The sequence below is a fragment of the Carcharhinus amblyrhynchos genome, chromosome 4, assembly GCF_965287045.1.
Source record: "Carcharhinus amblyrhynchos chromosome 4, sCarAmb.v2.hapA, whole genome shotgun sequence".
Taxonomy (NCBI): domain Eukaryota; kingdom Metazoa; phylum Chordata; class Chondrichthyes; order Carcharhiniformes; family Carcharhinidae; genus Carcharhinus; species Carcharhinus amblyrhynchos.
Window position 1 is genome coordinate 59,092,498 of NC_137327.1, and position 13,430 is coordinate 59,105,927.

Below are 13,430 nucleotides of genomic sequence, written 5' to 3' on the forward strand. Positions count from 1 at the left end.
CGGGATCCTCATGCCCCCAAGCCGTTTTGGGGAAGGCTGGAGGGTAGTGGGTGGAAAGGATGCCTGCCCACAAGCAGTGGCTATCTTGTCAAAGTCATTAAAAGGCTCATAGTTGGTTGCCATTTTCCAATTACCTGTGGGCCTTGGGGGTGAGGCAAGGGGCACACCAAGGATCCGGGATGTCTTTGAGGCTGCCTGCCGCCTGTCTGTTCACAGCCAAGGAGGCAAGGGGTCCTGCAAGGGAGGCCTGCCTCTCTAATGTGCTGGTGCAGTAACTGGGGTCATTTTCCACTGCTTCAAAACTGCAAAGGGTGCACCTCAAGGTGGAGGCAGCCTCTCTCTCTCATCCTTCTGTCCTATGGCAGTTCCTTCAATGATGATGAGGCTTTTTCCCAGTCCTTCAGCTTCTCCAGTCCTCTCAAGGTGATTGCTGCCAATACAGTGCGGGCCAGGGCATGCAATGGACCCCTGACGTGATGATCCCAACCCTGCGAGGAAAACTAGCCAGTGTTCCCGCTCATAATCTGTTGTGGTAAGGACAGGATCTGGCTTGATTGTGGGTGCCCCCCCACCCATCCTTCCTCCCGTTGTTGCATAGCAACCTTTTGATAATCACCTTTGAGCCTCCCATGTGAAGAGTGGACCCATGTGTAAAATAGCAGGAGGGTACCTAGAGGAAATGAAAGTTTACAACAACAACTTTCATTTATATGGCAGCTTTAAAAATATAGTGAACCATCCCCCAAGGCACCACACAAGAGTGCTATCAGACATAATTTGGCAACAAGTAGCATGGTAACTAAAAGATGGTACAGATAGGCTGCATCTAAAGAAACAGATTAATAATGGAGAGTGGAAGAAAGATGGACAGGATCAGGGAGAGTATTGTATTCATATGATTAAAAGGTTATTTGACTGAATCATAAAAGATCTTGAGAAGTCTTGATGCATTTAAGATGGAGTTGAGAAGACTTCTTCTCTGAGGGTCCTGAATCTTTGGAATTCTCTTCCCCAGAGGTCAGTGACAGCAGGATGAATGAACATTTTTAAGACACAGGTAGATAGATTCTTGACTAACAATGGAGTTAAAGATGACTGGGGGTTGAGGAGTTGAGGTCACAATTACATCAGCCATGACCTTACTGAATGGTGGAAGAGGCTCAAGGGACTGAGTGGCCTACTGCTCCTAATTTGTATGTAAGTAAGAATTCTAGGTATTGGGGCACTGGCAGCCGAAGGCAAAGTCTCTAACAGCGGCCTGCTGAAAATTGGGGATGTGCTGTGCCCAGAATTAGACAGCAGAGGTGTCAGACGGTGTAGGGCTGAATGAGGTTACATAAATAAGACCGAACTTGAGCTGAAGAATGGGAATTTTAAATTTGAGGAGCTGCTGGATTGGGAACCAGTGTAGTCGACAGGCACATGGGTGAAGGGGACTTGGTGCTTTGTCCTAGTCAGTGCCCAAAGGAGAGGAAGCGTGGTTAACATTGTACTCCATGTAACAGATAGCCTCTGAAAGGAGTTTCAGTATGATCTGGAATAGTGCCACATCTTCAAGCCATTCCAATCCTCCCTGGAGGCAGAGAAGACAGGTGATTATACAAAATAATGATGTATATAAATATCTTTTTTTTGTCTGTGTGCTCTGTATTTACAGATATAAACATGGCTGGGGAACCCAAACCATACCGCCTCAAAGCGGGGCAGAAGAGACCCGTCAGTGCTTTGTATGGGTGAGTACAGCAACAAATACTGTCACCTAACTGTGCCTTGTTCATAACCTATCCCGGGAGTGATGCTGTTGTCTTTATCATCAGGTTTAGGTTCCTGGTGGGCAAGAACACCCTGTGCTGTGTATTAGCATAGCAAATTGATTTATTGTTACCTTAGCAACCAGTTGAGGGAGGGGGAGAGAGAATTTAATTTAAACAAACAAAGCAAAGTGGGAAAAATGACATCCATTCTCAGGCTGTGTGCTACAGGGAGATAATTTATGAACCGCAATTAGTTTCCAAATTGCTTTGTCTGGTGGAGTACCCTCCGCGTACAGCCAGCACATGAAAGCATTCATTTGCAAGAGAAAGGATCAGCATGTTTGCCTTTATCTGCATTTACCACCTTCTCACTTGAAGCTGCAACCTGCAGTCCTCAAAGCCTGTGTGCTCACTCAGTATAATGCACTGAAGCTTGTTTATTATCCTGCTCTAATCTTTGTCTTTGAAACAAAAAATTACAATTCAGAAAAAAAATAACAGCAGCTTGTCAACCTTCTCCTCTGCCTATGCATATTCTCCAATTGACTCTGTCCCTGATGAGGTCTGCAACCAGCTGAGAAATGTTTGCTGTGTGCATACACGACACAAAGGCTGAGTTCTTGAGGATGAGGGACTTCAGTTACTTGGAGGGATGGGGTAAACAGGATTGTTCCCATTAGAGCAGGCAAAGTGCATTTAATATGGATGGTCCAAATCATGAAGGATTTGACTACAGTAGATGAGGATTTGTATATCTCCATTTGTAGGAAGATCAATAAGCAGAGATTATCGCAAGTTTAAGGTATTTGGCAAAATAACAGAGAGATAGAGTCATAGAGGTTTACAGCATGGAAATAGGCCCTTCAGCCCAACTTGTCCATGCCATGCCTTTTTTTTAAACAACTAAACTAGTCCCAATTGATGGCATTTGGCACATATCCCTCTTACCCATCTTACCCATGTAACTGTCTAAATGCTTTTTAAAAGACAGAATTGTACTCACCTTTATTATTGCCTCTGGCACTCACCACCCTCTGTGAAAAGATTGGCCCTCTAGGCCGTTTGGTATCTCTCCCCTCCCATCTCAAACCTATGCCCTCTAGTTTTAAACTCCCCTACCTTTGGGAAAAGATATTGACTATCTAGCTGATCTATGCCCTCATTATCTTATAGATCTCCATAAGATCACCCCTCAGCCTCCTACGCTCCAGAGAAAAAAGTCCCAATCTATCCAGCGTCTCCTTATAACTCAATCCAAGTCCTGGTAGTATCCTAGTAAATCTTTTCTGCACTCTTCCTAGTTTAATAATATCCTTTCTATAATAGAGTGACCCGAACTGTACACAGTATTCCAAGTGTGGCCTCACCAATGTCTTGTACAACTTCAACAAGATGTCCCAACTCCTGTATTCAGCGTTCTGACAAATGAAACCAAGCATGCCAAATGCCTTCTTCACCACTCTGTCCACTTGTAACTCCACTTTCAAGGAGCTATGAACCTGTACCCCTAGATCTTTTTACTCTCTAAGTCTCCCCAACGTCCTACCATTAACTGAATAAGTCCTACCCTGGGTTAGATCTACTAAAATGCATCGCCTCGCATTTATCTAAATTAAACTCCATCTGCCATTCATCAGCCCACTGGCCACTTATCAAGATCCTGAAGAGAATTTTTTTAACACAGTGAATTTTTAAGATTTGGAATGCATTACCTGAAAGTGAAGTGAGAGCAGATTCAATAATCACTTTCAAACAGCATTTGCAGATGGAGAAAATGCTGTGGGGCTTTGGGGAACAGCAGGAGGGGATAACAGGTCACTCTTTCACAAAGCTGAGACAGGCACGATGGGTCCAATGGCCTCCTACTGTTTTGTATTATTTTGTGATTATTTTGTATTATCGTCTCAAATAAATGCACAAATTTGATTCTCTTTCCTCTCGCTGGGGTGTAGATCCCAAAGGAAACTGGAATCCACAGGTATTAAGTCCAATTTGCCACCCTCTTAAGCACCTCCATTTTAAATGCTCCCTCATTGGTGACCATGCCTTCTCTTGAATTCTCTGGGGTTCCTGATTTCAGGAACATCGAACTCAAAACTGCTGTGTTATGATGACCAATATTTCAGTTTTGGCAAATTTCTCTCTGCCTCAAAGCATACTGCCTGCTGGGGTGTCGGTGAGAGTCTGGTGTATTAAGCTGCCTGTGTAGCGATCAGGGATCAAAGCTGGTCCCTCCTTTATTCAGTTCCTGGTCATATTGGTCTCCTGAGCTATTGGAGAAGCTGGTTACCTACGTCTCGCTCAGTTGGTGGAATCATCTGTTTTCTGAATTACCATTGGTTGATTTTTGGCTGGTATTGTATTCGATATTAATAAATGACTTGCATTTTCATTTTGTATGTCGTTTTGAAGGCTCGTAACTAAGGCATATGGAGCTTGTGTGTCCTCTGCATCCATCTTGGATCCTGCACAGTTGACTACTGCTTCCTTGGTCTCATGGACTGGTTTCTGTCGAGTCTGTAGGGTGTTTCACTGCTGACATACAGCAGTTGACACCAAGACATAATGAAGTGTGACCGAGCGTGTAGAAATGCCTAATACTCCAGCAAATACACATATATTTCTCGCCATTTCTCAGTGTAAATTGTAGAATGTTATAGACCAATGGCTGGCATTTCTGCTTCATAGCTCCAGGGACTGGGGTTTGATTCTGTCCTTGAGTGACTGTCTGTGTGTGAGTTTGCACATTTTCTCTGCGTCTGTGTGGGTTTCCTCCGAGTGCCCCGGTTTCCTCCTACAGTGCGAAGGTGTGGCGATTAGGTGGATTAGACGTAGTAAACGTTCTGGGTTACAGGGATAGGATGGGGACTGGGCCTGAGTCGTTGCAGATTTGTTGGGCCAATTGGCCTCCTTCTCAACTGTAGGGATTCTGTGATTCTATGGTTCGAAGGCAAGCCAGACCCAGATTAATCTTGATGCAACATCAAATCTAGTTGACGTACTTCTCTTCATTTGTTGCTGTTGGAAATTTGACAAACTGTACTCAGGCTAATCTGTGGACGATCCTTCATTCTTTTCTACACCAAAGTTCTTCTCTAATCTCATGAAGGCCCTGAAGCCTGTTATCTATTGTTCCCTGGATAACAGACAACTTCGGTTACCTCATATCCTGTGACTATTTGGCCATGCCCCAGATCATATCCGACAGAATTCTGCATTGCCCTGCCAGCAGGTCTGAAGGCAGATGTCAAATAAAATCTAACAGGTGGGCTTCCTGCCATCTACTACTACCCACCCCCCATCCCCAACCTGTGTGAAAGTTTAAACGGTGGGGGGGGGGGGGGGTGCGGTGCAGTGGCGCTTGGTGATTTAGTGAGGGGAGAGAGGTTGTTAGGGAGGGGGGCGGTTGATGATCATTTAAAGGCTTCATCCTGCAACAGGGGAGACTAATGCTAGCTGTACCCTAGCTCTCTGGATTACTAGTCAAGCGACAATACCACTGTGCCACCTCCTCAGAAAGACTCTGGATTGAATGGGCTTTCTGGCCTGGGGCCTACATGTGACCCTTCCCCTCAGGTGACCCATAATTGACCTTGGCTGTGAGCTGACTTAAATATTTGTCTTCTAATTCTTTTCTGTGAAGGGAAACCTGACCTGGACTTTCTCATTCGAACTTTTATACAGCTGAGAAATCACAAAACATAATGGAATGAAGCTGAAAATCCTCAGCTATTGATTTTTATATATATATTTCTGTAATCCTTTTTAAAACCAATTTCCGTGTCTTTAATCCCAGAGCTGCACCGGTTTTGAATTCATTATTTTCATCTCAACTTTGATACTTGCAGTAGTGTGCTTTTCTGATAATATTTTTACAAATCTCTTGTGGCTTTATTGTGGGGATTGGTGTTCCCTACATGAGAGATTTCTTCGTCTCTCTCCTTCACTGAAGCCGTGTCCTTATCAGTGTGATGAAGGAATTTGTTTTCTCTCTGGGGTCTTGTAACTTCAGTTATTCTCTTAATATCAGTCAAAGCAGGACTAATCAAAAATCCCTCGGGATGTTGAGAAAAAAGAATCGCAATTTCCTCTGTCTGCCTGGAGGTCAGAGGAGAAAGAGGAAACTAGATATGAGGATCTGAGAGATTGGGAACATTCATTTTAAGACTGAAAATATTCAGCAGGGAAATATTGTGTGGCCTTGGGTTTGTGTGACACAAGATGGAGCAGGTTGGGGATGAGCAGGATTCAGTTGTGAGCAATGTGATCATTATCATTTAATTATCAACATCTGTCCAGATGCGGATGCTCACCAGGAATGATGAAATCCTTGTTCTCAGCTGAGAATCAACACCAAGGGAGTGTGCTGTTCGTTGGTAGGAAATGAGGTTGCCAACTCGGGTTAGGCACACGCCTGGAGGTTTTATCCCGAGCTTTCACCCCTCCCCAAACCCCCTTCATCTCGTCAGACAGCTGATTTCCCAAAAAGTTTAAGGGAGTGTAGAAAAGGCACACAATTCTTCGATGATATTTGTTCTAACTTTCTCACAGCAACGACGGGGGCAATTAAAGTTTAATCCCTCGAGGCTCCAGGTTAACCCTGGACCGTTGGTAACCCTGTGGCGGCACAAACCAGTGTTTTTTTGTGCAATGTCTCCGAAACTATGGCATGACCCAGCACTTGGATTGGGTAATCTTTAGGAGAGGACAGGAGAGGTTTGCAATGGCATTAGACACAGTGGTGAATGGAGTTTGAGGTGATGGCTGGGATGTTTTGAAAGAAGAAATTGGGGAAACTGGACCTCTATTTTCTGGAGTTTTGAAGAATGAAAAGTGATCTCATTGAAACCTACAAAACACTTAAAGGAAAAGACAGGGTAGACAGATGCAAGTAAGATGTTTCCCCAGGTGGAGGAGGTTAGAACCAGGGGACACAATTTCAAAATTAGGACTGAGATGAGGGCGTTTTTATTTTACTCAGAGGGTTGTGAATCTTTGGAATTCTCTACTCCAGAGGGCTGGGGAAATTCAATCATTGAGTATTTAAAGCAGAGATTGACAGAATTCTAAATAGCAATGACATAAAGCGATGTGGGAGAAAAGGCATTGAAGTGGATGACCAGCCATGGTCCTCTTGAATTCAGTGGATATGGGCATCACTGGGCAAGCATTTATTGCCCATCAACTCAGTGACTTGTTCAGTCATAGAATCAGCCGCATTGCTGTGGGTCTGAATCACATGTAGACCAGACCAGGTAAGGACAGCAGATTTCCTTTCCTAAAGTGAACCAGATGAGTTTTTACAACAATCGACAATGATTTCATGGCAATCGTTAGACTTTTAATTCCAGATTTTCACTGAATTTAAATTTCACCATCTGCTGTGGTGGGATTTGAACCCAGATCCCCAGCATATTACCCTGGATCTCTGGATTACTAGGCCTATGACAATACCACTACGCCATCACCTCCCTTTATGTAGAATGCAGGAAACAAATAGGGTACACAATAGAAGAAGTCACTTCAAGGTGTATGCATACGCAGTCACATGGCAGCCTTAATGGGAGTGTGCAGTGCAATAAATGGGTCACACACAGCAAAGTGGCATTAGGGGAATATTACCCTCAAATGTGTGTAAGATACTGCTTGATTCTATGCAACTAAAATTGCACACTTACTCCGCACACTGCACTCGCAAACTGCCCACTGCTTGTTCAGTTAGGATCATCTCACTCTTGCAAAGTTATCTGGATCTAATTGGGAGAAATATCCATGAATCTATAGAAATCCCTGGATCTGGTTGGTCAACCCTAAATAGCGTGCTGGAATGCTGAGGGCCTGACTGGCTCACAAACAAGATCTTGCAGGGACAGTTGACTTGATTTCAATCTTTTATTGCCGACTCTGCCCTGTTAATATTTCCCAGAGAGATCCTACTTTCTGTTGCCCTAAATGTGGGCTATTAGATATACAGGGGGAATGGCAGAATTCAGGGATAGCACTGCGAGGGGAACATCTCACCATCAAATTAGAATTACTCCAATATTATTAAGAGTCAGGGTCTGTGAGTCTGAAGTCACATGTCGGCCAGGCCAGGTAAAGACGGCAGATTCCTTTCCCTAAGGGACATTGGTGAACCAGATGGGTTTTCACAACTGTCAATCTTGGTCTCATGGTCACTATTATTGCAACTAGCTTTTAATTGAGTTTAAATTCCACAGGTTGCTGTGGTGGGATTTAAACTCGTATCTTGCGGACATTAGCCTGGCCTCTCGATTACTAGCCCAGTGACATCACCACTATATGACTGTGAGGCCACATGGCTGCATGTGTGATATTGGCGAATTCCTTGGCATTATGGCTCAATCTTTTGGGAATGCTGAAGAAAACGATGGCAGATACTTATTCTATTGTTTGTAGGCATTTATATTAATTTGATATTTTCCACAGAGATAAATATAAAAAGGAAGGAGTTACACATCACTTATTGATCCATTGTTTCTCTAGTCACTGCGGGTGCAGTTGTAAATCTGTGGCACCAATATAAAATGCTGCCTTCAGCACTGAGTGACCAAAAGACTATAAAGACTCACACCAACCTTTGCGTTGATGACACTGCCGCACAAAGCTGGGCTGTCCAGTACTTTGTTGCAAAATATTTAGCAGGAATATTTATCGACCATGTCTGAATTTTGTTAGTAGAGCTTAAGTCAGCTTTTTCACAGCTTCCTTTGTTAGAAAAGAAAGGAAAGATCCCATTCAGCTTTCTTCACAAGCTTTGTATTGGACTAAATGGGGGTCAGTTTAGCTCAGTTGGCTGGACAGCTGGTTAGTGATGCAGAGCAATGCCAACAGCGTGTGTTCAATTTCCGTACCGGCTAAAGTTATTCATGAGGACCCGCCTTCTCAACCTTGCCCCTCGCCTGAGATGTGGTGAGCCTCAGGTTAAATCACCAGCAGTCAGCTCTCCCTCAAAGGGGAGAGAGCAGCCTATGGTCACCTGGGACGATGGCAACTTCATTGTACTAAATTACCCTGGTTTGCTAGCTATGGTGCAAAATGTGTAAAATGTCAGGAATGTGTGATTTACAAAGTGGGAATTATTCATGTCGCGTCATTAAGCTGTTTGTTGGAAATTGTCATGCTTTGATCCAAACAGTAACTATAACTCAAACCCTTTGACAATGGTGATTATAAAGGAAGTTTATTTTCCTGTTTTTCTCCGCTGCTTCACCAGGAAGCCGTTCGCAGGATTTTACAATCCCCTCACTGGGGCATGGGATTCAAGGCAACTGAGGGAATAGGGTAGCTGTAGTTTGTGTGTGTGGCGCATTGAGGGTGAGGGAGGGATGGTTGGCTTGCTTTTCATAGCCATTGCTAACACATTGGAATGCAAGGAGAATCTTTCACCTAGAGAGTGGCGGGAGTCTACAACTCTCTGCCTGAAAGGTTGACGGAGGCAGAGACCCTCGTGACATTTGAGAAGTATTTTGATATGCATGTGAAATAGAAAGGCATACACCTCAATGATTTCATGGGCAGAATTCTACTGGTTTGCTCCACCCTTTGATGAGAAATCAGGATCGCGCCTGATTGCTCAGCTCTCGCGACCTTACCAAAACTGGACTTTAAGCAAGGTCAGCCTTTCGTCCATGTCCAGCGAGGGGCTGAATAAATTACTTAAAGTTACGTTAAACATCATTATCATGTGGCCCTCAATCATGGCTCATTTGCCTTTGTGGCCTCACTGAGAAAGGTTCTCTACGGCAAGGAAAATACCTGCTCCCCGTGAATGGGGAACAGTCGTGTTGGCGTCACCTGTAGAACTGGAGGCCATTGAGGCCCTGCCAAGAGACCAAGGGCAGGGGATCCTTGGCCAGTGCCAGACCGGCACCTTGGCAGTGCCCACTGGGCATTGCCAGGGGTGGGGCTTATGGGGGTGAGGTTTATGGGGTCAGGCCTGGAGAGGGTGGGACTAGGCCTGGGCAGACTGATCAGAGAGGGGGGGGCCTGTTGCCAGTCTGCCTGTGATTAGTGAGGTGAAGGAGGGTGGCCTGCTGCCACTCTTTATCAGATCAGTGCAGGGGAGGGGGGCACAATCAGTCAGGGGGGCAGCAGGGCCTACATTTCTGGACAGTGTCAGGCCCACGATTGGCCGCAGGCCCCCACAATTGTTGGAAGGGGGCTTGTAGTTGAAGTTGGTTCAGGCTGGCTGCAACAGCAGAGGCCTGACAGGTCTTTCGCTGTGAAGCCTTTGCACCAATGTCTGCACAAACGCAGTAGCTTCCTCTGCCACCGGCTGCCAATTTAAGTCACACCTATCGTCCGTGAAATGGTCTAGCCCATTTTTCATATACTATGTGCACAAGATTGGGTATAAAAACTCACCCAAATAATGGACTTGCAACTCTCCCATTTTCACGCTAGTTTGACACTTAGAATTATTCTTCTATCATTCCGCTCTATGACTCTATTGCCAGGATTATAGTCACCAAATGGAAAGATACCTTTAATCATGCATCTTATTTCTCAATGCTGTCCATTTTAGTTCACATTCAGAAAGCAAAAATGGTATACTTCACCACCTCAAATTCTGTTATGAGGGTTAACGTGCCTCTGATAAACAAAAAGGGGGAGTAGCTTTAGTTTGATGTAGATTTTAAAGAATAAATTCTGTTCTAATTAGTGTTGTTTAATTTTGAAAACCCTGAAGTATCCCCACATGGAGACTCCTAACCACTTTTGTGGTATCACTGGAGCATTTCATTGGCAATAATGCACGATATCTGCATTTTAACCAATATAATGGGGCATTGTTCTGTTTTCGATAGAGGGACAGAGGAACCTGAGAAAGTTCAATCCCAGAAGTCTGCCAATGGGTTCAAACCCATCACAACATTTAAATCTGTTCCATTAATTCAAAAAATCTAGGACGTCGAGCTGGTCTTGATTGTGGTGACCATGACAATGATCATTGATTGTTCGAATAACCCATCTGGTTCACCGACGCCCTGTAGGGAAGGAAATCGGCCATCCTTGATCGTGCGCTGCCAATAGCCTTGTAATTCACACAATTTGAGGGTTATTGGGGATGGGCAATAAATGCTGATGAATTATCCACACCCCATGAAAGAATAAAGAAAAAGGTAGATTTAAATCTCTGTAGATTTAATTTTAATTGAACAGACCCAACAGGAACAAAGAGGATCAGATAATCCACTGGGCAGGTTAAGTTAAAGTTAGCTGATCTATCTCACCCGTTTCCTCCCTCAACACTTGAATATCCATCTATTTGAGTCATTTTCTGCAGTTGGTGTTGGCTTTTGCTGAACTGTGATTTGACTGGTACCAGCGTCTTCCCCAGGTAGCCGTTGTCTATTTGTGGCTCCAGTGAGCACTGCCAGACCACTTCTAATCAGATGATATTGAGGTCTGTTGCACCTCCTTCATTGCTGCACTGCTGACTAAGGAGTCAAATATGAGATGTTGCCTCTTTATAAGGCATAGAAAAGTAGTAAAATGTTTGCTTTTCTTTGCTGAGCCACTGGGGCATTGGCAATAATCTACTTCAGCACATAAGAATTGTTGGGCACGTAAAGATTAAAATCCATCTAGTCCACCCTCGACCACTTCAGTGTTCTCATGATATAGTTATTGACCATTCATAGCCAATAATCTCTATCGATAGCCCTGTTGTGGGGCTGTAAAATTCAGCGAGCCTTTCAAAATTCCATTGACTTTGGCTGGAGCGGAAGATTCCCCTGATGAGAGAAGCCATAAAATTCCACTGGATGAGACCGAGACATGAGATGAGGAAAACATCATTGGTGGTGAGCTTTGAAAACCATTAACACAAGGTGCTCTGTTCCCCCTGAACACGCTGCAGCACTAGTGGGCAGTCCGAAGACTGGGGGGGGCCACATTTGGTCTACCTGGGTTCTGAAGGTGATCCACAAACATTTTGTTAACCGTTGTCTATGCACAAGATTGTCACACGCTGCAGGTTTCCGTCCAGGTCAGTTTTTTTCATACCCATTTGACGGAAGTGGTGCTTGTGTAATGCAAGGGCACGTGAAATGAGGTGTATGCTATTAGTACACAGCATTGACTTTGACAGCTATGTGATCCCCCTGTGTCCAAACTGTAAATATTTCTTTTTTTTGTCATTTGAATTTGATAATTCTACTTATAAATGATTAAGCATTTTGAAAACTCATTATGAAATATTTGGGGTGTATTAAATATATTTAATGTTATTCATGGGGTTAATGAACAAGCTGAATTTCAATCTTGCGGTCACTGAGATGAAGGAGGGCCGCTCATGAGGCCCACCCACCAGCCTAGGCTTACTATACGACATATTTCAGATTACTTACGCACTGTATCCCAAAATATTCCTCCTCGTTTGCCTGTACACTGGGTGCTTGCAGATGTTAGCTCAAGAGATAGGCAGGTTTTAATTTTTTTTTATTGTTAGGTATAAATTAATAGATTTGTAACAACTGGAACAGAGCCTGTTTGTGCAAGATAATCAAGGACAAACTGAATCAACATATTTCTAGCACAAAGCTTTGATATTATCTCAACTTGCGGTTTGAGGTTTGCTGCTGATTAGCAAATAAGATGAACCCTTCATCAGCTTGCTGTGCGCTCTGGAGACTTAAGGGTTCTTTCAAACACGAGATTGCCCTTCAGATTTTATTACAATAAAGTTGATCTGCTGCCGATTTTTGACAAAAGAAAAATCATTTTGACCCGTCTCCAGCCCCCAACCACCACCATAATGCCCACCTCAAATACATTCCTGCCTCCTCCTGTGCATTGCTATGGTACAGCTTCATACAATGGTCATTGTCCAATCCACCAAACATGTGGAATAATAAGACATTGTAGCTGAACCTGATCATGTTCTCACGGCAGCTATGAAGTCAGAAGACATTGGCTGGCTGGTTTGTTCCTACCAATGCCCAGTGCTGGAGGCTAAACTCGCCCCAACTGCTGCCCAGCTAAGTTAGCCTGAGCCATGGCGTTGTACAGTGAGCAGTAACTGTATCTGACCCACTTGGTCATCGGAGATCCAAAATTCCTTTCAACTGTTAAGACGTGACAAATTTTTAAATAAAACAGCAGAAAGGGATAATTTCATTTTAACAGCTTCAAACCACCTGCTGCAATTAGCGGAGTAACCGCCGTACAAATTAGACAGAGCTACAACAGATTGGATGGCACCTGTGATATCCAAAGACAAGAGGCTGAAATGTTTCAGCAGTGCTGGAGCTCTGAAATATCTTCGAGCTCTGGAGCACAATCTTTAAAGGGAGCTGTTGTTTAGGTATACTGGCAGCATTTCATCTATAGGCTTTTATCTTTTCAGTATCCAGTGAAACACGTTGAGAGTGCGCTATGACCGTTCTGTCTGAACAAAAGCCTGGGTTGTAAATCACTGCTCCATGATGCAGTTCAAAATGGCGGTGCTGTGCTTTCAATGCACACTCCATAACACGCCGTCCTTATAACACCGTATTGACTCATCCTATGCATGCGACAGAAGTGTGCAGAGTGGGTGGGTCACGGTGCCACACAGCTTCCGAGGCTGGTTTGACACTCATTCTGTCAATACAGTCCACACCGGTCCAGATAAGGTTCACCCATAGTCACTCCGGCCTGAACCGATGT

General features: G+C 44.2%; 1 protein-coding gene across 1 annotated transcript in view; it reads left to right on the top strand.

Moving 5' to 3' along the window:
* Positions 1-13,430, top strand: part of LOC145342052 (RNA-binding Raly-like protein) — an 883,196-nt gene that overhangs the window by 605,802 nt on the left and 263,964 nt on the right. The window contains exon 5 of the mRNA XM_080187223.1: positions 1,658-1,733. Within this exon, the coding sequence (XP_080043349.1) occupies positions 1,658-1,733 (76 nt within the window). The remainder of the gene's footprint in view (positions 1-1,657; positions 1,734-13,430) is intronic.